The sequence below is a fragment of the Protomyctophum bolini genome (assembly GCF_963924005.1).
Source record: "Protomyctophum bolini genome assembly, chromosome: 2".
In the NCBI taxonomy this organism is placed as follows: Eukaryota; Metazoa; Chordata; class Actinopteri; order Myctophiformes; family Myctophidae; genus Protomyctophum; species Protomyctophum bolini.
In genome coordinates this window covers 22,713,398-22,739,971 of record NC_137863.1, presented here as the reverse complement: position 1 = coordinate 22,739,971, position 26,574 = coordinate 22,713,398, and the positions used below count along the sequence as shown (strand labels likewise).

At 42.4% G+C, this 26,574-nt stretch overlaps 2 protein-coding genes across 3 annotated transcripts; one reads left to right on the top strand and one right to left on the bottom strand.

Annotated features, from left to right (window-relative positions):
• The first annotated feature begins 1,236 nt into the window (after positions 1–1,236).
• Positions 1,237–17,094, top strand: LOC308331973 (RNA-binding protein 39-like). Of its 2 annotated transcripts, none has more exons than XM_080787542.1 (15): positions 1,237–1,367; positions 2,713–2,776; positions 6,050–6,096; positions 6,269–6,460; positions 6,989–7,042; positions 7,220–7,337; positions 8,625–8,777; positions 8,891–9,028; positions 9,124–9,189; positions 10,042–10,246; positions 10,823–10,909; positions 12,212–12,473; positions 13,418–13,523; positions 14,797–14,875; positions 15,485–17,094. In XM_080787542.1, the coding sequence occupies exons 2-15, from the start codon at positions 2,726–2,728 to the stop codon at positions 15,586–15,588; spliced, it is 1,662 nt and encodes a 553-aa protein (XP_080643668.1). In that variant the 5' UTR covers positions 1,237–1,367; positions 2,713–2,725; the 3' UTR covers positions 15,589–17,094. The 2 variants fall into 2 exon arrangements, with proteins under 2 accessions (XP_080643668.1, XP_080643669.1); XM_080787543.1 differs by lacking the exon at positions 1,237–1,367 and adding an exon at positions 4,683–4,747.
• A 177-nt stretch (positions 17,095–17,271) lies between these two features.
• On the bottom strand, positions 17,272–26,200 carry LOC308332000 (pyruvate dehydrogenase [acetyl-transferring]-phosphatase 1, mitochondrial-like). The gene is made up of 8 exons (XM_080787582.1): positions 26,006–26,200; positions 25,140–25,326; positions 23,698–23,786; positions 23,222–23,395; positions 21,559–21,659; positions 19,425–19,745; positions 18,880–19,136; positions 17,272–18,142 (listed from the first exon to the last, which is right to left on the bottom strand). Exons 1-8 carry the CDS (start codon positions 26,174–26,176, stop codon positions 17,865–17,867), a joined length of 1,578 nt encoding a protein of 525 aa, XP_080643708.1. The 5' UTR covers positions 26,177–26,200; the 3' UTR covers positions 17,272–17,864.
• Between the last annotated feature and the right edge of the window lie 374 nt (positions 26,201–26,574).

Genomic DNA, 26,574 nt, shown 5'->3' with positions numbered 1-26,574 from the left:
ATCTCGCGGCCTTGGGCCTGCTGAAAAGTGGATTTTCAGGCCTGTTTTAAAAGATATCAATTTTAAAGTGATCTGCACATGGAGGGGGTCAGGGCATTCCACACTTGGGTGGCAGTGCTGTAGAAGGAGAATTTACACATATTTGTTTTGAATTAACAGATAGCCTACTAGGCCTACTCTACCCAACAGATGTATTAACCTTACAGATTAATTTGAATGATTATAACACAATAAGTTCTGAATTGCAGGTTTAAACATTTACAGCTTTTTATTACAGCTAACTAATTTTCTATGCAAAGCAAGTGTCCTGTCTTGTGTCTCGCACAGAACGTTCTCACCGAGCCTATGGTTTCTGTTTGTTCAAATGTTATGTTTAAAGGGTGTGCTTAGATATATGCATCTCATTCAAATAAGATGTGGTTCTCACTTCAGATCCACAGAGACAATGACATATTTGACTGTTTCATTGACAAAAGTGCAGGAGTTTGTTTTAGAAACCTGTAATTTCTATGGACAGCATACATAACCTACTTAGAGCTAAAACAGATGAATGGGGCACATAACTCTCGGACTAGAAGTAGTCCCAGTCACATAATGGCACAAATTATGCATAAACATGTACATAACTACATACTTGATTCTCAACTGTGAAATAATCTAGACTTGAGACAATTAAAATACACACTGCCATCTGCTGGCGTCATTATAAACTAGCTTCAACTAGTTATTGGTTGTTGCTTTTTAAGTGTGCAACCACTTCCTTATGCAGCTTTGTGTGTCTGTGGCTGGCTGGCTGTGTCCGTCCCTGGCTGTGTCCGAGCACGAAAATAGTGTTTGGTTGGTTTCCACAACCAAGTGTCACTGTTATGCAGCCTACCACACATCACACACACGCACGTTCCTGGGGGTCTGGATGATCTGGGGAATCACAGTAACTCTGTCATTTCATTTCTCGGACACGGGCGGCTTGCCGGAACCGGGCCGGCACCCTGGGAGTGTTCCTGTGGGTCTGTAAGTTTCGGGTACCCGAAACTTTATTTATTTTTAATGTATTTTGCTTGTTGTTGGTATCTAGTTGCACCACTTACTTCACACGAGTGTGATTTTTCTTTTCTTTTTTCCTCAGTCAGCTAAAATACTCTGTGGGAGGGTCTTCAACGGTCTTCAGTCGAGGAGACGGATGCTATTGGCTATTGGAGGTCCGAGTCTCGCGGTAACACGGAATTGTAGCTGCATGCGCCATTACTTTACTACTAGAGCACGGAGGTACGCGGGCAACGACGACAAGTCACGCTGAATAGACTTTAAAACATCTTTCACTTTTAATTGAATCATTTCTGTTCCTTCTACAAGCGATTCAAATCAAGGTAATATTATGTTCCTTATTATTGACTATAAAGATGGAAAAGCATTGTCATCTTCCGTTAAGCACAACCAAGGAAAACAAACACTGTTCCTCTTGTAGGCCGAAGGGGGACACTGTTATACTGACAGTGGTGGCCTGGATAATTCTGTGTTTAAATACAGTGAGTCAGGTTTGTGTGTTTGAGGATTTTAGAGTCTCTTAAGGTGTTTTCATCTTTTACACTTTTGACGTGACTTTAAAAGCTACGATAGATTGCCTCTGCGTTATGCTGATGCAGTGGCCCTTAGGCGTAAATGACATATTTTGACGGGATATATCATGATTGTGCTGCTAAACAATGGCTGCAATCACGAAATTCGAAGGGTCACATGTCTGTGTAACATCTGAGCTCGCTAGCAAGGATGCTAACGGGGTTAGCATGGGGATTGTGTTTATGTTGTGGTTTTTAGTTTGATGTTTTTGGTGGTTAGCGGCGAGATTTATTTGTAATGTATTTTGCTTGTTGTTGGTATCTAATGCAAACTGTCGTACGGACTACGGATTTCATTCTGGTTGTTTACATGTGTTTAACATATTAAAAACATGGCAACATGGTCTAACGGTCGGTCCCATTTCTGGTACCACATTAACTAGTTGATGTAGCATTGAGGCTATCGATACTCAATGAGCATAGACATGATGATCTGTTATAACTTCCAATTCAGTCATTATGTTCATTCATTCAGTATTTATTGTGTAATGGCATTAATCAGTCAGTGTTATATAATCTTTCATTCAGTATTCATTGTCATATTAATTATTGCTTTACGTTTTGTTTCCATTAATTAATTCAGTAGTTGAGTCTCTGACAAGCCCGGCATTAAAACAATATATAAACCAAACCAGAATGTTTGAATATTTAACAAATGGCTATTTCTTTATATATATATATATATATATATATATATATATATATATATATATATATATATATATATATATATATATAACTTGTCTATATGTGGGTGGTCCTATTCTTTATCCTGGGGAGGGTTTTGATCTGAGTTGCATTCATTCATTGTTGATTTGTTGTGGGGGGCTCTTGTATCGGTGAGAGAACCAATCATAAAACAGGTTTATCAAGATGTGGGGCTATCATGATTGGGATTGTAAACAAAACTAAAGGGGTGAGAGGGGGAATTAACATTAACATCACCATACAAAGAGTTACGCTGTAGAATACACATTTTCTCCCATGGGGGAGGGGTGGGGGCATTCCCACACTATTTTAGTTTACCTACTTTCTGAAGCATAGATGCATATCGAAGCCTTATAATGGACTAATGTGTGTGTGTGTGTGTGTGCAGATCACTAGGTATCATGGCTGATGACCTGGACATTGAAGCGATGTTGGACGCTCCATATCGGAAGGTGGGTATCCTCACACAGACACCATAGTCAATCTACATACAACCAATCACAGAACCCCATGGATTAAAAAATAAATGAATGCATCAATAGGTTCACTAAACTATTGTTGTTGCCAGGCAACAGCAACAAATAACATTCCAACCTGTAAACGAGGTGTTTCTCAATATCTGCGCTTGTGTTCTCTTGAAATTATTAGACATTGTCTTCAAAGCCCCAATTCTTTTTCAGAATTCAGTCTGATAAGAGTTCAAATACCACAGGCTTTTAGATCACCACTTTTCTGATCACAACCAGTAATCAATCACTTTCCTAATAAATAACATTTGGGGTGCAACAAACTTCTAATCCCAGACTGATTTTGAGAATGTGTTAAAGGTAGCGTTAAAGTGATATTTTGTTGTTAAGTTTGTAAGTGTTAAATAGCATTGTATTTGTCAGTGAGTGTTTGTTCAGTAACAGAGAATACCAATTCTATCCAATCAGGAGAACTAAAACTCTTTCCCCAAGCCGAGCACGCGATTTTGGCGGCGTTTCTCAGAATTGAGGTGATGTTAGGAGCTCAATAACAAATTGGTGCGACCTCCCGTTTAGCATGTTAACGTTTCTGACGCCAGAGAAGGGGATGCACGAAAATGGCCGATTAATACTTCTGGTTCACACTTCACAGAGCCTTCTTCGCAGCCTTTTTGGTGCATTCTGTTGGCACTGCTGCTGCAGCGGTCAATGGTGTCATGGAATTGGTTAAAGTACTGCAGAGACTCTGTTACTCTAGTAACAAACACTCTAGTCTAGCAATGTTTGCTATCAGAATATAGTCATTAGTCAGTGCCACCAGCACGGTTCTATTATCCCTGGAACGCTGCATATGTCTCCTCTGTCCATTCATTCAAGACATCTGCATATGCAGGCAAAAAAAAAAAAACGTATTAAAAAAAATGATAATAGCAGAGGTCAAGTATCAGTCGCATGCCAAATGGTGACATAATTTCACAGCGTTGTCCTAAACGTCATGACCATGCATGGCTCACAGCTGTAGTGACAGTCATAAGCATAGAAGAAACACACATGTTTCAAATGGTAAAATACAACTGATCCTATGGTATTATCTATTTATTTTTATTTATATATATATATTTTCCCCTTCTGTGACCAGAAATAAGTTGCTGGTATTGAGAAACACCTGTGGTTTGGTAATGTTATGTTGTTAATGGCAACAGTGTTAGACCAAGAGTGACCTCACTAAAGTATAAAAATAAATATGATTACAGAAGTGCTAATTGTGTTGTTAGCTCCATTAGCAGGGCATGTATAGTATCTATACATACTGGTTCTCAACATCAGGTTTGGGGACCTCCAGTGGTCAAAATGGTACCATAGCAGATGTGTAACTCTGAGAATGACCCATAAGGGTCCATTTGGTTCTCCATTTGTACACTCTTGCGTTAATCACTCAGAGCGTATAAATGGGTCCATTTGGTTCCATTTGTACACAAGAGTTACAATAACAGGAATTATAGTGTAGATTGTGGTATCGGTCAAGTTCAACCTTTTTTTTTAATTTAAAAAACCCCCAGTTTGATATGCATTAAACTAAAGATTAAACCACGGGCCCACCACTTGATTTATTTTTATTTTTCATCTCCGATATCAATCTACATGGTATAAATCCTCAGTGCTTACTTAACTCGGAGGGTGTACAAATGGAGCCACGGTTCCATTACATTCTGGGGAGTTAACAGACCCGCAAGGATCCATTTGTGGACCCCTGGTGGTCCCTGGGCATGTCGCTGAGAACCAGCGGTGTAGTATGAGCAGACTAATGTTGTTGTTGCTTGTGTTGCTCATGCTGCCTCCGTTTCCCTTTCAGCACTCTGATGAATAAATGCACATCTATCTTTCTTTGTAGACTTGCCTAACGATTTCTCACCTCTACTCCCCTGAATGCCAGTGTGATCTGTCAGAAACATGAAGGTAGTAAAAAAGCCCCCCCATCATGCATTGCTCTACTGTGGTCCCCATGGTAACATGACTGTGGTTCCCTTGGTAACTGTAAACTGTTGGGAAAGACCCTACACCCCCCCTCAGAAGAAGAAAACAGAGCATCATCATGGGAGAGGATAATGATGATTCATATTTTTGTTAGAAAGCTGTGTGAGTGCATGGACTGTGAGTCTAAGTTGAACTGTGTAGAAGGTTAGTGGTAAGACATTACACTGCGTGATTCATTCTAGTTTAGCCTATATTGACAAACACTAATTCATAATCTGTCTGTACTGGATGTAAATATCCAATCAAAAGTAGTGAAGTCTAGAAATGACTCGTAATAATCATGCACACACAAAAGAAGGCCCCCGTTATGTTTAATAATGGTGACGAGCAACTACGTTTTCCAGAAGCTGTGAAGAAAAAAATAATCAAATCAATGATTCATTTTTATTTAGTATTAGTTATTTGTGAAATTACATGTTGCAGCGCTAGTTTCATCACAAGTGCAGAACAGGGAAACGGCCAGATTTTTCAGAGATAAGCAGGCCTCACCACCAAGCTATTGTCTCCCTTTTAAGTACTCTGCAGGGATGCAAGATATGACCAACACACTACAGCATCTGAGATAAAATCACAATTGAGTAATGTGGTTGCAGAACCACACCGTTTTACACAACTGGAATGCAGAATGGCACAATCAAGTGATATGTGGACACACCGGTGTTAACTGGTATCTGAAGCCGTTTAAACCAGTAGTCATTGTTGGTAAACCAACCTCACTGTCAGAAGGGGGATGTGTGCTTGGGATCTTACCGTACATTAAAAAGCCTTGATGTAGCTAACAGAGATGAGTTAGCTCAGTCTTGGTGGTGTGTGTTGTAAAGGTGAGACTCAGTTGAAGTGACTGACTCCCTGTCTGCTTCAGGGCCGCTCAGAGGACTCCCCACAGCCACAACAACAGCAACCGCAGCGGCCCCGGAGATGGCTGAGTGAGCTGGAGCGCGGAGCGCTGGGCCTCCCCACTGCTGGAGCTCTCAGCTGGGCCGACTGTAGCCTGGGGACTGAACGCAGGGCCTGACTGTGTGTACTGTAGGACTTAAATGTGGGACGTTTGACCCTGACTGACACTTTGACAAGTAGATCTAAGACCCCCCTCCCCTCCTCCCCAAACTGTGTTTTTGAATAAGATTTATGATTTAATGCCTTTATATTCTCTCCACCCCCCCTCCCCCTTCTCTGACAACGTGAATGTTTCCTCTTCATGCTGTTCTCTATCGACACCCATAGGACGACAAGAACCTCAGTCCTAATGGACAGGAACACAGCTCCAAGAGGTAACATCACACCACAGTACTAGAGCCCCACCAATGATTGTTGGCTCATCATTAATCAATCAATACATTTTAATTGTTAGTTAAAAGTTTTTGTTTGACAACATTGAGCAACCAATGGAAATAAACATATGATAAAAAAAGTTAATTTAGTGTAACCACGTTGCTCTTCCAGGAAGAAGAGGAGCCGCAGTCGCAGCAGAGACAAGAAGCGGAGCAAGAGCAGAGAGAGGAGCCGAGACAGGAAGAGTGGTCACGACAGGAAGAAGAGCAGAAGCCGAGAACGCAAGAAGAGCAGAGGACGCAAGAGTCGTTCCAAGAGCCGAGAGCGCAGCGGCAGATACAGAGACCACCACAAGCCTGTCTTGTAAGTACTGAACCTTTCTGTAGAGACGACCACAAGCCTGCCTTGTAAGTACTGAACCTTTCTAGAGTATAGAAACCACCACACGCCTGCCTTGTAAGTACTGATTGTACTACAAGCCACAGTGTAAAACCAATGTGACCCATATTAAAACAATTGATGCCAGGATTCCGCATAGTATATCCATCAGATCAAAACCACGGAGAGCACCCTGGATTAGGAGAGACGAGGCATTCTTTCTGCCGCGCTAACAGCTAATCGAACGGTAAGCTGATATGAAGGCAGAGCGAAGCGACGGGTGCCTTTAGAGGCTCACTCAAAAATTAAAAAAGGAAAAAATTCAGAATATTCTTCTCTCGCCTGATATCATTGAGGATGCGCTAGGACGTGTACACACGTCCTATGAACGCGTCGATTGGGTTCCCTAGGACGTGTGGAGCCGTTCTACGGACGGAAACGGTTAACGGATGAATACAAATGCATAACGGTCATTGTAACTGACTCTGTCTGTCCATTTGTCTGTCTGCCCAGTCGTAAGAGGTCCAGGAGTCGTAGTCCGTTCAGGAAAGAGAAGAGTCCAATCAGGTGAGCAGAATTGATCATAAACAAGTTAAACCTTTATTGATACCTCTGGGGAAATTCACAAGTCCTACAAGTATAAAATATCGTATTTTACTCCCAAGTACCCATTCACAAGATGTAAACTGGGGTTTGTGTGTGTGTGTGTGTGTGTGTGTGTGTGTGTGTGTGTGTGTGAAACAGGCAGCCGATAGACAACCTGACTCCAGAGGAGAGGGATGCCAGGACTGTGTTCTGTATGCAGCTGGCTGCAAGGATACGACCCCGTGACCTGGAAGAGTTCTTCTCTGCTGTAGGAAAGGTTAGTCAACTGTTAAACAACTAGTTGGTCAGCACAGGTTAAAAGACAGGTGGGGTCTTTGTAGGGCTGACCTTCGATCAAAATAAATTTGTATTGATCGTCGACGCTTCGAAACGCAACGGGGGGGGGGGGGGTGCGAGGTGTGGTGTGGTGTGATGCGAGGCGAGCAGTGACTCACAATTAAGTTGGCTTAAACAACGATATAGCAGAGAGAAACGCATGCTTGGAGCCTTGGTCTAATTTATTTTAAATGATAAGCAACAATTGTTGCTTTCGCCCAATTGTAGCAGCCTTCATGAAAGCAGTGACGCACAAATAATTAGGCTTACAATAAAACATCCGACCGTAACAAGTAAACATAAAATAAAACATTACCTCTCAAATAAAAATATAATTATATAATCCAGAAATTGTAAACGAAAGGCATTTTGCTTCTCTTCAGATTGAAACTCAGATGTGAAAACACCAACCGACCGTAACATGAATGAACTCTTTATTTTTTCTTCTCTTGCCGTAAATAAAGCGTAATTTAATCGAGGCCTTATTACTTTTGATGAATTGAACATGCAGGGGACCCTCTTGTAAACCAGTGTAATGCTTAATTGGGTCGTCCACTCACAGTTAACAGTCTTTGTATTTAGTTTGTGCTTGAAATGTAGCCTACTGTAATTCTGCAAACTGTTAATACATATTTCAATCAATCAAACTCACAGCAGCAATTGCGAGGCGCACTCATGCGGCTCGCTGAGCAAAGGAGGAATTGAGGAATTAAACACAATAGTATATCAGTGCAACACTATACAGAAAATATGAACAGAGGCATTACTTCTCTTATAACATAACGAAAATAACTCACAGCAGCAATTGCGATCGAGGCGCACGCATGCGGCTCGCGGAGCAAAGGACGAAAATCGATCCAAACCAACATCAGTGAGTAGAGTGACAGTCGTCATTGTGTCAAGTAAAATAGTTCAAATTAAATGGATGTAGTTTCACCTAGCCTATTCTCATTTCTGAGTAGAAAAGCCTGCTAACGACCTAAAGCAGAGCGTGTCAATCGGACGGGACTTCTGTTTGCATTTACTTTACCCCTTAAAGCAGTCTTGTTTGACCAGTCACAGCAATCTTTTCAGTTTCATGCATAGGTTATGTGACAGATCTGCAAAGAATCAACTCTTTGGGCAGTAATTCCAGTTACACACTCTCAGTAGCAGGTCTTGACTTTGACTGTGTTTTACCGTTTTCATTCTGTTGTGGTAATACATCAAATGTTTTGTCGTCTTTCAGGTGCGTGACGTGAGAATGATCTCAGACAGGAACTCTCGCAGGTCAAAGGGCATTGCCTACATTGAGTTTGTGGAGGCCAACTCGGTCCCCCTGGCCATTGGCCTGTCTGGACAGAGACTTCTGGGTGTGCCCATCATAGTACAAGCCTCACAGGTACATATGACCCACACAACACTGTCTGCTTTAAAGTATATTGCATATGTTGCATAATATTGTAGGAACATCATACAATGATAAACATGCAATTCTACTGTGTGTGTCTCCAGGCAGAGAAGAACAGAGCAGCAGCCATGGCTAATAACCTTCAGAAAGGCAGTACAGGTCCTATGAGGCTGTATGTCGGTTCACTGCACTTCAACATTACTGAGGACATGCTGAGAGGAATATTTGAACCTTTTGGACGGGTATGCGGCTATGCGCGCACACACACACACACACAACTGTAATAGTGTACTGTACAGTATGTATGATTGTCAGTGACCTTTCACATCGTTTTCAGATCGAGAGCATCCAGCTGATGAATGACACAGAGACAAATCGCTCTAAAGGCTACGGCTTCATCACTGTGAGTCTTCATCACTTTCAATAAATACCTTTTTATTTATTTTCTCTGTAGCACTGACACTCCCGGCAACCTTTCATATACGATTTATGTTTTCCTTTTCCTATTGATAAACATCACAATATAGTTTAGAAGTAATATGAAATGGTAACGGTAGCCTTAAAACACACGGTAGGCCACCACTGGGTATTTATTCAGACAGGAAACATAGAATAAACAGAGTGCCAGTAGAAACATAAGAGAAGAGGAAATAATCCAAACGACTACACAAATATACGCACTCAACCTGTTCTCACATGGAGCAGCCCCACCTGTTTGATTCTACAGTCGTCTAATGTCTCAACATACTTTAAATAGTTGTCACACTAGAATGTCGGCGCTACAACTATTCCTATTTTTTTCTTTTCTGAATGGGAAGAGGAGTGCTAGTTTTGGTTCACCCAATGTCCAGTTTTGGTTGCACCAGAATCATTTCTAATTTGCACTTGCACAAATGCTCTAGTCCCAAATATAGTTTGAATTTACACAGATTAAATATTGGGATATTTTGCGACCAAAACAGCCATGATGTCGAGCCCAGTATTTCAGTGTTTAAACATGAATATTCTTTCCGTAAGGCTTTAAGCCGCTATGAATTATGAGGTAAATAAATGGTGCATATTTAATCTGAAGTTCATGAATTATTTCTTCAAGTCAGTTACTGTTGTGTAGGGTGAATCTGGGTTAATAATTGGAGGTTATTGGCTGAGTGAAAGTGTGTGTCATGTATCGTTTTCAGACTGAGTGTGTGTGTGTTGTGTGTGTTTGTGTATCAGTTTTCAGACTCCTGAGAGTGAGTGTGCTGTTGTATATCAGTTTTCAGACTCGGAGTGCGCTAAGAAAGCTCTAGAACAGCTCAACGGCTTTGAACTGGCGGGGCGACCCATGAAGGTGGGCCACGTGACCGAGAGGACGGACGGCTCAGCCGCCTCTTCCTTCCTTGACTCTGACGAACTGGAACGCACCGGCATAGACCTGGGCACCACCGGAAGACTGCAGCTGATGGCCAGACTGGCTGAGGGTTAGTATACTGGTTTGCTCATTAACATAGACCTGGAAGACTGCAGCTGATGGCCAGACTGGCTGAGGGTTAGTATACTGGTTTGCTCATTAACATAGACCTGGAAGACTGCAGCTGATGGCCAGACTGGCTGAGGGTTAGTATACTGGTTTGCTCATTAACATAGACCTGGAAGACTGCAGCTGATGGCCAGACTGGCTGAGGGTTAGTATACTCGTTCCATCATGTAGGGCTGTCACGATTACAAATTTTACTTGCAGATTAATTGTCATACAAATAATTGCAATTACCGGTAACAATTTATTCTTGTTTTTGGGATCGGAACACGTGAATACAAATTTACACGTGAATACAAAGCCATTTAGGCTTCGTAAAATCAACTATTTTTTTTTAAAATGTTTCAACATGGAAACAATTATGATGAATCTTGACAATTATGAGTTATCTCAAATAATTGGGCGATTATGTAATAATGGAATGGAATAATTGTTAGTATTATATTGCCGTCTGGCCGAATAAGCCCTGTGTGTTGCAAGTACAGATTTAAGTGTGTGTGTGTGTGTGTGTGTATTGTAGGTACAGGCCTCCAGATGCCACCTGCAGCACAACAGGCCTTACAGATGAGTGGAGCGATCGCTTTAGGAGTCATGGCTGCTGCGTCAGGTACATCCATACATGACTCGGACCTGCCAACCTGCACGCATTTTGTTTACCAACCACACAATTCTAGGTGTCTATACGCAGGCACCAACTGCACAATGACAATTGTGCAATTTCGGGGGATGCAGGGTGAAATTCAGTGAAATTATAACTGCTTCTGCCCAGAAATAGTTGAGGGAATCCTAAGCACGAGCCTAAGGGTAAAATCCGGTGAAATTAGCCCCAATGGCTTCTGCCAGAAATATGGCATTTGGCTCGTAGTGAACTCCAGCAGCCTGATTGAATGCAGAGCTCTGCATGAGCTCAGCTCATCAGCTGTAACACTATGTCTAACTAACACAGTACACGTATATTAATATTAGTTTACATACAACTTCTAACCGTGCGCCAGACCGTGCATAGCAACACACAGACACTGCACTGAGAAGTGCAGTGAGATTGCATGCCATGCACTCCAACTGTATTATGTGAATACATATACATGTTCTGTGTGGTCTATCTTATCAACTATGAGTAGCCTATGGGAATGTGGATATACAGACTAGGCTTTATAATAATGAATTTAATTAATTCACATGCCTGGTCTATCAATGGCCTATGTGAATGAATATTCAGACTAGGCTATAAATCTATTAATGAATACATTAATGGCTTGGAAATATCAATAGAGGGTATGCGCATGCATAAAGTGAATGGCAGATCGAGTGGCAAAGTGAGTGACAAAGTGAATTTAATGTTTAAAGTAATTTCATGCAATCCAATAGGACTTTTCTGTCAAGGCCAGAAAGTAGTGTTTTGCCACTCAGTAGGCTTTCCCGCATAACTGCCTGGTATGATGATGATGTCACGACTCACGCGCATACCCTCTATAGAATACTTTCATTTTATGTGCACTTAAATAAGTTGATACTTGTAAATAGTTACATTCAATCATATTATTATATAATGCAATTTATGCACAGAAATGTGGTTTTATTTAGGCAACATGTATATTCATTCTGTCACTCAGTCACTGGGGATAGACAGCCTGTGCTTTGACATTTACACTTATATTTATTGATAGACTGTAGCGTTAACTCAGTCTGAGCAAGTACAGTAAAATACTCTATTAGTGCAATGTACTGCAATTCTGGTGTGAAAAATAACCTCCCCTAAAAAAAGCTCAACTTTGAAACCTTGCGCTGAATCACAGTATTGTCATAATCGGTGTAAGATTAGCATATTATTGTGTATGTAAACACACTGTAAATGATTATTTAGGCAGTATTTTAACTGACTAATGCTTTTGTGTGTGTGTCTGTCTAGCTGCTATGAACCAAGGCATGAACCAAGGAATGAACCAAGGAATGAACAACATGGCCAATATGGGCAACATGGGCAATATGGGCAACATGAACATTAATATGAACAACTTGAACATGGGCAACATGAATATGAACATGAATTCCGCCATGAATTCTGCCATGAATTCCGCCATGAACTCCGCTATGAACTCTGCCATGAACCTGCCGTCTCAACCTCTGGCCACGCACTGCTTCCAGCTGTCCAACATGTTCAACCCCAACAAGTACGTGTGTGTGTGTGTGTGTGTGTGTGTGTGTGTGTGTGTGTGTGTGTGTGTGTTTGTGTGTGCCTAAAGCAGGCTTTCTCAAAGTGGGAAAGCAAGCTTTCTCACAGAAAACCTTTGGCATTTATCCATACCACTTCAGTTTTACCACTTGAAGTAGAGCCTCTATACTTAGTAAGACGGACCACCAAACCTCATTGCAAAAAGAACCGATCTACAAGCGCACAACGAGTCGCATTGTGGGCATGTAGATCTGCTATTAGTGTTTTTGGTGAATGTTCCCCTCCAGAATGGGGATGATGGGGTTCAAGTGGTTAAATGTCAAGTATAAAGTTATTTTCCATCTGTTGTAATGGAAACTACTATTCTCTCAAGTTTTCTTTGACCTATAAATAAACAATGAAATTCAGGGGTGCCTTGGATGAAAATGTTGTTTACAGGGTTGCCCTGAGGCAAAAAGCTGATTCATACTCTGTTGCATGACAGCATTGTGTGGCAAAAATGGCCGACCTACAGGCTCGCAAAGCGTTGTGAACGCGACACTTGGTGAACTGGGTCGGCTGTTCTTGGTACAGCACAAGCAAAGAGGCAAAACCTCATATACCTGGTAGTAAACGATTTAGTGGATTCTTTTGAAAGCGAGACTATTTTTATATTCAGTTCTATATGGAAAAATTGCTTCTTCCAAAAGAACAAATTAATATGGTATATTGAGGAGGATCTTAGGACAGGGTGTGGGCGGGGTACCTGTGTACTCTGATTGGTTGTGAACATGAAGAAAGTACAAATCATAAAGCAAAAGATTTACCTTAACTACCCGTCCGTCTAAACATGTTTGTCTATATGTGTCTCTGCCTGGCTGTCGTAGTAACATCTACCCTGTGTGTTTCAGTGAGTCTGTCTCTGCCTGGCTGTCGTAGTAACATCTACCCTGTGTGTTTCAGTGAGTCTGCTCCAGGGTGGGATGTGGACATCATGCATGATGTCATCGAGGAGTGTAACAAACATGGAGGTGTGATTCATATCTATGTGGACAGGAACTCCACTGAGGTACGCAACTACTGATGACCTGACGAGCTATGAGCACCTACGCTTATATATATATATATATATATATATACACATACTTTATATAAATATATTTCAGGGCTCAAAATGTGTGGGTTTTTTTTAATTGGGAGCATTGTCTCCCAATTTAAAAATGTTGAGGCACAAACAAATGTAGGAACTCCCTCCAACATTTAAAGAGCACAATATGTAATTGGTGCTCAAAAACATAACGGTATGTTTTATAGGTAATATAAAATGGGCAAAGTAGCCTTAGATGCATGGTAGACCTGCACCAGGGCTGTGTAGTAGCCTTGGATGCATGGTAGACCTGCACCAGGGCTGTATAGTAGTCTTAGATGCATGGTAGACCTGCACCAGGTCTGTGTAGTAGCCTTAGATGCATGGTAGACCTGCACCAGGGCTGTAGTAGCCTTAGATGCATGGTAGACCTGCACCAGGGCTGTGTAGTAGCCTTAGATGCATGGTAGACCTGCACCAGGGCTGTATAGTAGCCTTAGATGCATGGTAGACCTGCACCAGGGCTGTATAGTAGCCTTAGATGCATGGTAGACCTGCACCAGGGCTGTAGTAGCCTTAGATGCATGGTAGACCTGCACCAGGGCTGTAGTAGCCTTAGATGCATGGTAGACCTGTACCAGGGCTGTATAGTAGCCTTAGATGCATGGTAGACCTGCACCAGGGCTGTATAGTAGCCTTGGATGCATGGTAGACCTGCACCAGGGCTGTGTAGTAGCCTTAGATGCATGGTAGACCTGCACCAGGGCTGTATAGTAGCCTTGGATGCATGGTAGACCTGCACCAGGGCTGTATAGTAGCCTTGGATGCATGGTAGACCTGCACCAGGGCTGTATAGTAGCCTTGGATGCATGGTAGACCTGCACCAGGGCTGTATAGTAGCCTTAGATGCATGGTAGACCTGCACCAGGGCTGTATAGTAGCCTTGGATGCATGGTAGACCTGCACCAGGGCTGTTGTCCCTCATCTATCTCATCAGTGAGAAAGACATCAAACATGACCAGAGGAACACCCTCTACACTTTCATAGCCCATTTGATTAACATTAGAATTTCTGAGTTATAATGATTGCAATGTAAATATTTGTAACAACTTAAAATATACAGCTACAAATACACTGTAGCTTTGTATCTTTTGCATCTGCCCGTGTAAACGCAGCATAGTAGTAGTAGTAGAGACGTCTGCACTGTTTTCCAGTGAATCCTCTAACATGGATGTGTTATAATATTGTCTTCCAGGGTAACGTCTACGTGAAGTGTCCCACAATCCCCTCTGCCATGGCAGCCGTTAACGGCTTACATGGGCGCTACTTTGCTGGTAAGGCATCCCATAATATATCATCAACATGAGCTTTAAGCACTAAACTCTCGTATGAATGGAAAGTTTCATTTTACAGTCTTTGTATGATGAAGAGCAGCCTGTTGAACCAGTGAGATTGACTGTAAACCTTCAGACGGTGCACACGTACATAATGATAATAATAATACAGGTGTATATGAAATAAATGGAGAATAACACTGTTTGTGTGAAATGATCTCAGCTAGTGACTACATCTAGTGAGTACAACAACATGACCCCTTCTACTCTGCCTTGTATCTCCTTAAATGTTTTAAATGCATTTTATGCCCCATTTATAGCAAAAGCAGCCAATCTACAATCACATGTCGTGATGTGACTTGATGGCAACTTGTAGATCTGCTATTTTGACAATTTAAGAAAATGTAAGATTTAGAAAATGTTTTTGACACACCCAAAATGAGGAGGATGCCAGGTCAAAGTGGTTAACTTTGTGTAACACTTAGATATTGAACCAAAATTAATAAAGTATTAATTATTATTAGCTTGTGACTAAATGACTACATTGGAACGCTGTTCAGGAGTTTGTGTTTCTCTTTTGAATAATATTTTATATTTGTGTTTTTACAGGCAAAATGATCACTGCTTCATACGTACCTCTGCCAACCTATCACAACCTGTTCCCCGACTCTGTCACAGCCACTCAGCTTCTAATCCCGCCCCCACGACGGTGATCTCACCTGTAAAATCACACCGTCCCCGCACAACCATTGGACACTGGACTTATGAGCCCTCCCCTTTTATTTTTTTGTCCCTATTGGCTGATTCCTCTGACAGTGTGTGGGTGTTGATTTTTTTTAATCTCCCCCCCCCCCCTCCCCCAGGGGGGAGAGGAAGTAGTTTAGGTCACTTCCTATTTTTAATGCTAAAGAGTCTTCTCTCCCCCTGCCCCAAGAACTTTCTAGTGGACGCACGAGCACACACACACACACACACACACACACACACACACACACAACTATACTTGTGAGGATTTACAAATGTTAAGACGTCATCTAAAATAGCAGACGAATTGCTGATCTGCAAGCCTGTCGTGAGCTATAACTCTCAATGCCATCCCCTAAACCTCCTTGTGGTGGCCCTCACAAGTATAGTTATGCAAGTACACACACACACACACACACACACACCTACACACACATATATTATACATGCATACATACAGAGGGTGGGAGTTGTTTAGTATTTTGGTTGTGTGGCTCCGGAACCATTTCCTGTTTTTTGTAAAATGTCCTCAGTTGTATTTCTCGTTTGTGCTCGTTAGTGGCGTGGGGCTGGAGCCAGCAGCGGGCCCCGCCCATATTGTCGTCCAATGATTAAGCTCCATGAGCTCCTCAGAGGCTGGCAGTCCAGAGGAAGATGAAGAAGAAGAAGATATTGTCGCGATGGTTTAATTGCGTTGTTGATCGGTATTTAACGATCTGTTTTTTCTAATCAAGCATTTGATTTTGTAAAAATCCTTGATTAAATTTTATTTTAAAGTCTGACTTTTTAATTAAGTATAGCCTATACTACAATCAAATCATTGAAACTATAAGTGTGATACTTCTATGAATGTATTTCTGATGTCATTTGAATGAGGAAGGTTCAGATAATGTACATTTATTATAAATATGTAATTGAACAATACGGGATAGCTTAAGATGTTTTCCTAAACATGTGAATTTAGTTTCAGATAATGGATGAAGAAGCGCTGCATGGGTCTGTAATTATGTCAAACTGAGAACAGTTGCTATTTGGAGAGGTTTTGGTTTCAGGACAAGACTTTTAAGTTCCTTGCTTTTCTAGTGGGTGAAAAAAAAAGTTGGTGAACTTAAAGATGGTCCAAGAAAGACCAAGGCAGCTCTGTTCAGTTTAGAGTAGAAAATATTTTATTAATTAGACCATAGCAAGGAATTAAAGTCGGGGGCTGCCAATGGACTTAAAAGTGTTGTCTGGAATATAAATTTTGTTTTGGTGGGTAACGGTTATTATTATGAACAGCATTGCATCATACATTTCTTCATTCATGCATAAGTTGAACTTTAGCTAAATGTTTTCATAATGTGTCATTAATACATTTATTTTGTTTTTTAAGTCCCATTGAAGTCTGTTTTCCAAAGAGACCTTAACAAGAACACACAAACAGGATACCGGTAGTCTACTTATTAAACATGTACAGTAGGATAGTCTTTACAGCACATGTATAATGTAGTACTTTGTGGACTATGTATATGCATGTTAAACCATGCAACCTTGAACGAGTTTGGATAACATGGGCAATGACAAACGCCAAGCCATATTTTGTATGTCCGATGATCTCAGGAACATCACTGAAGATGTGTTCCAGTACATCATCATAGGATGTATCTTTCAGTCCCACGGGTGTGTCCAGACAGGATGGGGTCATGGGGATGGAGTTTGCTGAGAGCATGGCAGGTGTTCTGTGAACTGTCCATAGTCTTCTCATGATCTACATTTTGGTTATTTTTACAGCGGGATAAATTCCAGTATCTCAGTCATGAAAACGGTAGTCTCTCCAGCTCTTGTAAACGAGAGCTAGTGGTGAGACAGCAGAGGAACCCTGTATAGAAATTTAACACTTATTCTAACATACCTAAAATATCACCTATACTAGTGTGTCTAGGTACATTGGGTCCATTAGAACTAGGGGTGTAACGATACAGTTGAACAGATACGATACGCATCACGATACATGGTTGACCATAGTGGTTCATTAATGGCAATATATGATTTGATAACCTTAAGTCTCAATCCCCCGCTGGCGGAGGTAGCGGCTGTCCACCTCATGAACAGCTCTCATTGGGTAAATGGGGCTTATCGATACAATTGATTATTTGCATTGCAAAACGATTCGATGCGATCCAAAGGCAATGGGATATTTTCCGTTTGCATATCCATATAGTTGGATTGTTAGATCCAATTGGAACCATATGCTGTTACGCCGAGTCTATAACCAGTCAGGTTCATTGAGATGTACGACAGTGATGGTGATATCATCACGGTACATCCTGGCAAGGTCCGGTGACAGGCGGAGCATCTTGGCGAGGCGTCTGGGCTCCACCCCTCCGTAGCCGTCGTCCCCCAGCGCGTGGCGCAGCAGGTGAGTCGCACTGTTCAAATCTGCTACCGTAGACAGGCCCCGCCCCTTCCGCTCCAACAGGAGCCTCTGCAGGCTGCCCAGGGTGGTCCCGGGGTTAGGAGAGAGAGGTCGCTGCCAGCGGAGCCCTGGGATGCAGAAAGACAACCTTGTATGTACCTCCAGGTTTCATCTTTTAATTAATTAAGGCCCCATTTTATATGTCTTCATCTGACACTCATGCAAAAGTGGTGAACATTTTGAAACATATTTATTTGGGGGAAAAAGTAGGGATGCCAGGTTGTAGTACTATTAGTACTATGAACTACCGGAGTGGCCATTGAGAGAATAGAAAATATCTTGTGGCCTCTAAATAGTATTTCGTGGCATCAAATAAATATCTCGTTCCCGCTAATTAATTTAATTTGATGTAACGAGGTACTATTTCGTGGCCACAAGTGATTTATTTTCATTAATGTAAAAAGTAACTATAAAGTTTACTTATAATAGTAGTGGAGTACACTTTGTACAATATTTGCCTATATAAGTAAAAAGTACCTAAAATTGGAAATACTCCAGTAAAGACAAAAACACCTCAAAAGTGTACTTAAGTACAGTACACTTGATTACATGTATTTAGTTACTTTACACCACTGGATTAGACTGGCAGTGGCCAGTGATTACAAGTGCGGCCCCCACCTTCACTTAATGTGGCCCACAGGTTAATATCAGAATACTGAGATATTATTGATTTCAGCTGTTACAATTCCAATCATGCAAACATGAACCGCTTTAATTACTTCAGTCTATATGTATCTTAATGACTATAGTATTAAAATGTTATTGTCTTTTTTTCGTGTCCAATGTATTTGGATTTAGTTCAGACCAGTGAGTTGTTCTCCGACCAGCTGCACTGCAGTGTGTCTGTGCATCAGGTCCCAGAGGCCGTCTGTGGCCATGATGAGGAACTTGTCCTGGGGTCTGAGGCGGTGTGTGGCCACCTCTGGGTGGGCCGTCAGGTACGGGGGGGTGTGGTAGTGCTGAGTCATGGTCCTGCGGAGTGCCATGTTCATCGCCGCGGCAACCACCTCGGGTCTTCTGCTCTCGTACATCCTACCCAGAGTCTCCTTGCTCCACTTAAACCTGGAGATTAGAAATTATGTCACTTCTTCATTATTTTTTATTACATAGTATACATGTGGATTACAGACTTCACTGAACCTGTCGATTACAATTATGCCTTTAGATTACAGATAAAACCTGTAGATTACATAGCAAACATGTAGATTACAGATTAAATCTCTAGATTAAAGACTAAATCTCTAGATTATACAGATTAAATGTAAATGACAGATTACGCTGTACTTTGTATAGTGTATTCTACTGTGCTCTAACTGTATTATTTCTTTATACAGTATATAGTCATCAAACCTGACGTCTCCAAATGCCCTCAGTGGCATCAGCATGCCCAGCAGTCGGTCGTGTCGGACCACTGTTCGGCGCTCCGACCGTGGGTGTTCTCCCAGAACCCTGTGCAGCTCGTCGGGGTTGTGGGCGGTGTGGTCCTGGGTCAGCGGCAACGCCGACCAGCGTCCGTCGGACTCCTGGACCCCCAGCAGGGCCCGACTGTCCCCCAGGTTGGCCACGTGCAGGACCCCCTGAGAGAGGTGAGCCACGCAGGCCGTGCTGCCAGACAGAGCCACGCGGAGAGGAGAGGACAGGCTGTGACTGTCCCCCGGGCTTGGGACACGTCTGAGACAGAGGACAGACACACATTACCTGTATATTAAAGCACCAATTTTTAAAGGCTTTTTCTGTCTTTATTTGAAAGTGTACACTAAGTAAGCTGACAGGTCGCTAGGCCGGCCCAAGCCTAAAGGACAATTATCAACCTGTCTTCATATAATTGGTCCTCACTATTGCATCGTAATATGGTATATCGTTTTTGTCTTCTGGCTGTGTCTCAGAGGGCTGGAGGTCTGTGGACACTTCAGAATGTTGTCAATCAGTGACATCATTGATCACTCTCGACCTGCGATGCCTATGGCATTACATCGTCACTGCAGCAATGTATGCAGATGGGTAACGATGTCTGAATACGCGTATCCGATCTGTTCTCTTGCAAGAGAAGGTTTATTTTGTGCAATTAATTTGAATTAATTTCATCAACCTATATGAATAATATGAAATACAAATTTCATGTGAAATAATTGCGATGCATTTCGTTCGTTCGTATCACTCCTGTTTCCATTCGGGTCCTATCCACTCACACATGACATGAATAATAAGTTAACACAGTAATAGTAAGTGATATAACAATAATAATTTAAGGCAACATATACATTTCCTCTAAACATGAAATATACAGTATTTACAGGTTGGGGCCGAAAGTTAATCGGAAGGGGATTATTTTCGCACAAAAGCGGCTGATGCGATCACCTCCTCTCCCTTTGACTTGCTGACAGGTGAATTTTTAGGCCTGTCTTGAAGGAAGCCAGTGATTTGTTTGTTTTGAGCGATGAGGGGAGGGCATTCCACACCTGGGTAGCAGTGCTTTGAAAGGTGAATTTGCCCATATTTGTTTTATAAATAGGTGGCACCAAATCGTTGTTCACGCTCCCTCTAGTTTTATGGCTGTGGGTGTTGCACACTTTTTTAAAGTAATTAGACAAGTAAGTGGGTACTGGGGGCATGGAGGGTAAAGTTGCATTTACAATTTTGAAAGTCAGGCCCATCTTTAATTGCTTGACTCTATCTTCCACCCTGAGCCATCCTATGCTGTCAAAATGCTCCGCATATAGGTGGGTCATAGGCCCTAGGTGAAGAAGAAGTCGGATTAGTTTATTTTGAGAAGTTTGAAGCTTGGTTTTCTGTGCCATTGAGGTGTTAGGGAACCAGGACGTACACGCATAGTCAAAAATGGGCAGTATCTCCTCGGGAGTGATCTCCTCCAGTGTCTGAACAGAAGTGGATCTGGTCTCTAGAACAGTATATATTCCAGTATAAACAGAACATTGAAGTTAAACTGGGTGAGCTGGTATTCCAGTATAAACAGAACATTGAAGTTAACCTGGGTGAGCTGGTATTACAGTATAAATAGAACATTGAAGTTAACCTGGGTGAGCTGGTATTACAGTATAAATAGAACATTGAAGTTAACCTGGGTGAGCTGGTATTCCAGTATAGATAGAACATTGAAGTTAACCTGGGTGAGCTGGTATTCCAGTATAAATAGAACATTGAAGTTAACCTGGGTGAGCTGGTATTCTAGTATAAATAGAACATTGAAGTTAAACTGGGTGAGCTGGTATTCCAGTATAAATAGAACATTGAAGTTAAACTGGGTGAGCTGGTATTCCAGTATAGATAGAACATTGAAGTTAACCTGGGTGAGCTGGTATTCTAGTATAAATAGAACATTGAAGTTAAACTGGGTGAGCTGGTATTCCAGTATAAATAGAACATTGAAGTTAAACTGGGTGAGCTGGTATTCCAGTATAGATAGAACATTGAAGTTAACCTGGGTGAGCTGGTATTCCAGTATAAATAGAACATTGAAGTTAACCTGGGTGAGCTGGTGGCCAGGTCCAGTTGAGCCTCCATTGACAGGTCATTGTCCAGACGCATGAAGGCCTCCTCCAAAGCTGAGCTAACGTTTGACCCCTCCTACAACCAACCCACCAATAAGAATAAGAGACACACTGAATTATGATGTAATCAGAACCAGGAAGCATAGGTGTGAACTGTGAAGGTGTTCTTTGATTTTAAGTTTTTATTAAATTGTCATAATTTAAATACATTATAATTATTTTATAATGCATTATAATGACTGTTATAATATAATATTAACTTTATATAACTGAATTACTTATTATCATTGTCAATAACACTCTGAAGTTGTCATATACAAAAAATGCCTAATAAAAACAGTATTAAAAAATAATAATAATATAATATTAACTTATAAGTTATTAAGTGGTCATTGAGTGTTTTAAGTGAAAAATTAACAATACAAAATCTTTCTGCCTACACACGTCTAGGAACGTTATTTAAGGCACCCAATGACCATTTACATTTCTAGGAAGGGACCCATGGATCCCAAACTTAAAAAAATATTCTGAACAAACCCCTCGAGCCCTATAAAACAGTGAAAATAGCAGATCTAGATCATCTGTTGCATATTGACTTTAAAGTAGTGACATGTTGACACCTTCCAGACAGAAGACAGTTTGAGTGACATGATGCAATGACATCACAATGTCAGCATCACAACCATGTCCATTAAAAAGACATGTCAGAGAAACATCATTAAGAAAAACAATACATATCGCTGCTTGTGGTAAAATCACAACACATTGTCTACTGTGTAGAGTGGAAGATTACTAGAACGTGCATGGACTGTGATTGTGCTGGCAGTTCAATTTACTATGAACAGTCATCGTCTTCCCTGATTGGCCTACCCAACTCATTGGCTGTGTGGATTTGTCAAACTTTGAACTTCTGAACAAATAATAAGCAACAGCGCACCACACATCAAGACTCTACCTTTACAGAGCAAGACTTCAACTATAGTACTGTGAGAAATGTTCTGCTCCATGCTGGTTCTGAGTAGAGAAACAAAGAGATGGGCCTGGGATAATGCTGCTGTTGAGCACAAGGTGTTCACCTTTGAATGGATCTACAATGACAACATTGACCTTTACCACAACACAGTGTCTTTACGCTGGATGTAGTTGGCAGTTGCCCACAGTGACACCTGGAAGAGGAGAACGTTCCGTTGAGGTTCCCTCCATGTGCTTTGGCTACACAGCTGTGCTGATGCGATAAATCATCTACATCTTGGGAGGGATTCGTTGCTGCAATATGCTTTATGCATTTGATGTCAACACCCACAGATGGTTCAAACCCAACTTTAGAACTTCAATGTGTGGACATTTTATCCAGAGAACTCCTGGAAGAAGGTTGAGTCCAAGGGGAAAGGCCCATCTCAGATGTATTGTAAGAGGCAGAGCTGTTGCATCCACCACCTCCTTGGAGAATTAAAGGACGCTGGTGACCTGTAGATCTTAGACTTAAGTCCTAGAATGAAGACGATGTGCAAGCTAGCATTTATCTGGAGCAGTTGGAACTTCGACACAATCAGATGGAACTGGCAACCATGACTAACAACAACGAACTAAAAGAAAGTCCACAAAAAACAAACCAAACCAGTAGGCTATAATACTGACCGTGTCCAGCAGAGCGGTGGTGTCTTCCTGGGCTTCCTGCAGAAGGTCCTGCCAGAACATCCTCAGCCTGGAGGAGAACATCAGGGGTTGTTGACCTCCACACCTCTGCTCCTCCCTGGGCTGCTGGTGGAACTCTAACAGAGGAGGCACAGGCGTCGCCTCCTCCACTGCTGACTGCACACGGACGCACGCACGCACGCACGCACACACATGCAAACACAATACAACCTCACTATTATCTCTAGTATAGCACATTGCTTTGATTTGTCACAAACAAATGTAATGTGCCTGAGAAAGAAAATGCATATTTTGGGTAGTGGGCAAGTAATTTAGCAGGCAAATAAACTGTAAAAAAGGGATGGATCTTCAGGTGCTATAGCAAATAACAAAGCTCACGCCATGCTAAGAAATAACTTAATGCAGTAAGTTGTGTGTGTGTGTGTGTGTGTGTGTGTGTGTGTGTGTGTGTGTCTCACCTCAATATCCTGCAGTGTCTTTAGCGGCAGCGTTGCCGTGGCGATGTAATAAAAGAGTCTGTGACTGACAGCCTTGGCGCAGGCAGCACCTAGACAGACAGACAGACAGAGGCCTTTATTGATTGAGATACTTCAGGCAGCACAGCAATTTAAGTTACAGCTACAGATACAGTGCATTTAGAAATACCGTAAGACACATCCATATATAGGAAGAGTAATGTCATAAAAAGACACCAACAATTATTAACAAAGGTATACAGACGTAGTATACGTACTAGTATACTGACTTCAAATGAGGCGGTCGTAGGGCGCTGGAAGGAGAGGATGTATAGGGCCTTAGTCCTACTCCTCCTCCCAGCCCAAATCACACCTTGGAAAGCATGAGTGTCTATTTCTAAACACAGTGTTTTTTGACTGGGGGGGTCATATTTTGACAGCAGGAATTGCCTGTCATAATTTGACCCCCAGTATCAGGATGTATTAGGATGTTGATATTCATTCATCAGGCAACACTCCCCACTCACAGACCTTCAGCTCTCACTGAACCGGTTCGCAGCCGAGTGTACGGCGGCTGGGATGAGGATCAGCGTCTCCAAATCTGAGGCCATGGTTCTCAGCAGGAAACCGGTGGTTTGTGCAGTCCGGGTAGGGGATGAGGCATTACCCCAGGTGAAGGAGTTCAAGTATCTCTGGGTCTTGTTCACGAGTGAGGGGAGGACGGAGAAGGAGATCAGCCAGAGAATCGGAGCGGCAGGGGCGGTATTGCAGTCGCTGTGCCGCACTGTTGTGACGAAAAGAGAGTTGAGCCAGAAGGCAAAGCTCTCTGTCTACCGAGCAATCTTCGTTCCTACTCTCCCCTATGGTCATGAAGTGTGGGTCATGACCGACAGAATAAGGTCGCGAATACAAGCGGCCTAAATGAGTTTTCTTCGACGGGTGGCTGGCATCTCCCTTAGAGATAGGGTGAGAAGTTCAGTCACACGAGAGAGTCTCTCGCCTGGAAAGGAGACAGCTTAGGTGGTTCGGGCATCTGGTTTAGGATGCCTCTTGGGCGTCTCCCTAGGGAGGTCCTCGACACACGTCCCACTGGGAGGAGACCCCGGGGCAGACCAAGCGGTTGAAGATGGATGGATGGATGGATACAGACGTATACAATAATCCTGAATGATGCATAACATGAAAGACACCAGCAATAATTGATAAAGAAAATCACACCTGTGAAGTGAGGGGCGGTCTTATCATCATACATCATCTCATTCCGGCCAATCACAATTTGCGTCCTCACTTTCGTCTTCAATGTTTGTGTTTACACACTCAAAGCTGGCCATTCATTGTCAATGGCATTCAATGTTTGTGTAAACACAATGTTTGTGTTTACACAAACCCTCAAAGCTGGACATAGGCTAGCAGCCCTCAAAAAACAAACAAAAAATTATACATGCCTGCATGTCCGTCAAACACCCCAAACAGCAGAGCGCCGCCCCCTACGCTCCTATGCCCGTCCACCAGGCAGGACGCACTGCTGCGACTGTCCTCACACGGCTGATTGGCTGACAACAGGTTGCTATGGAAACCCTGGGCGCCGTGGGAGGCTGGGCCTCTGGGGAAACTGTGGCTGTACTCGTTGGCCTGACAACGGAATGATGGACAATCACAAAAACTATTTACAACTTCAGACACTTAGCAGATGCTCTTATTTAGAGTGATGTATAATAAGCAAGGTATGGTAATCACATAGAATGCAGAGACAGTAAACAGCGGTCTGAATTGACCCGTTGCAAGTCAGCGCAGTTTGGGGATTCTGTTACTTATTGCATTACGAATCATTGGTGTTGACTGGGCTTCAGGTAAGGGAGAAGAGTCTGGGATGTGCGGAGCGTTGTCCAGTGTGTTTTAGGGAAGGGAGAAGAGCCTGGGACGTGTGGAGTGTTGTCCAGTGTGTTTTAGGGAAGGGAGAAGAGTCTGGGACGTGTGGAGCGTTGTCCAGTGTGTTTTAGGGAAGGGAGAAGGGACTGGGACGTGTGGAGTGTTGTCCAGGGTGTTTTATGGAAGGTTCAGGCATAGTGTTAGGTTAGGGTTAGGTTTAGGCATAGTAAGTTAAATGTTAGGGTAGACGCAATACAAGGTGAAACACCTGGGAAAGAGGGAGTCTCGCCAGTCCCCTGAACAGGAGGGTTTGTATGGTTGGATCAGGCTTTAAAGGTATGGGGGTGCCATGCCTTTGGTTGCCTTGTTGGCCAACATCAGTGTTTTGCGGGCAAAAGCTGGGAGCCAATGGAGGGAATGATTGTTTCATTGATTTGCTGACCTTTAAGATGTGGTCGATTTGAGCTGTGCTCATCTGCTCCACCTCCTGCTTCGCCCTGTACTCCCTGTTCCCGCTGAATGCTGGGTAGTGTAGTTTGTGCAGGTGTCGGGGGGTGTGGTGATGACAGCGTCCCACAGTGAGACACGCCCTCAACGAACACACGGCACACATCAGGACCCCTGGAGCACTGACAGTACAACCTACAATAACAGTAGGATGTACATTGTACAGTAAAACTTTACAGTACAGCTAGCAGTAAACAATAACAAACACAGAACATAGAGATGATGCTTGGCTGATTGGCTCAGCGGTGCCGGTGATGCTCTAAGAATATAACAATTCTCACACACTGCACTCAATGTACACTGTCACTGTACATACACCATAGTGGTTCTCAAAACATTTGCATGTCTCCCATGACTCCCATCTGAAAATGTTATGTGCCAGGAATCTCAGGAATACAAGATTGTTAAAATATTTCAACAACAATTGAAAATTCTCAAAACATTTTCAAGATTTGTCTTTTTAAAATATCCTACTTATAGGGTCGCTAAATGTATTTTTGACAC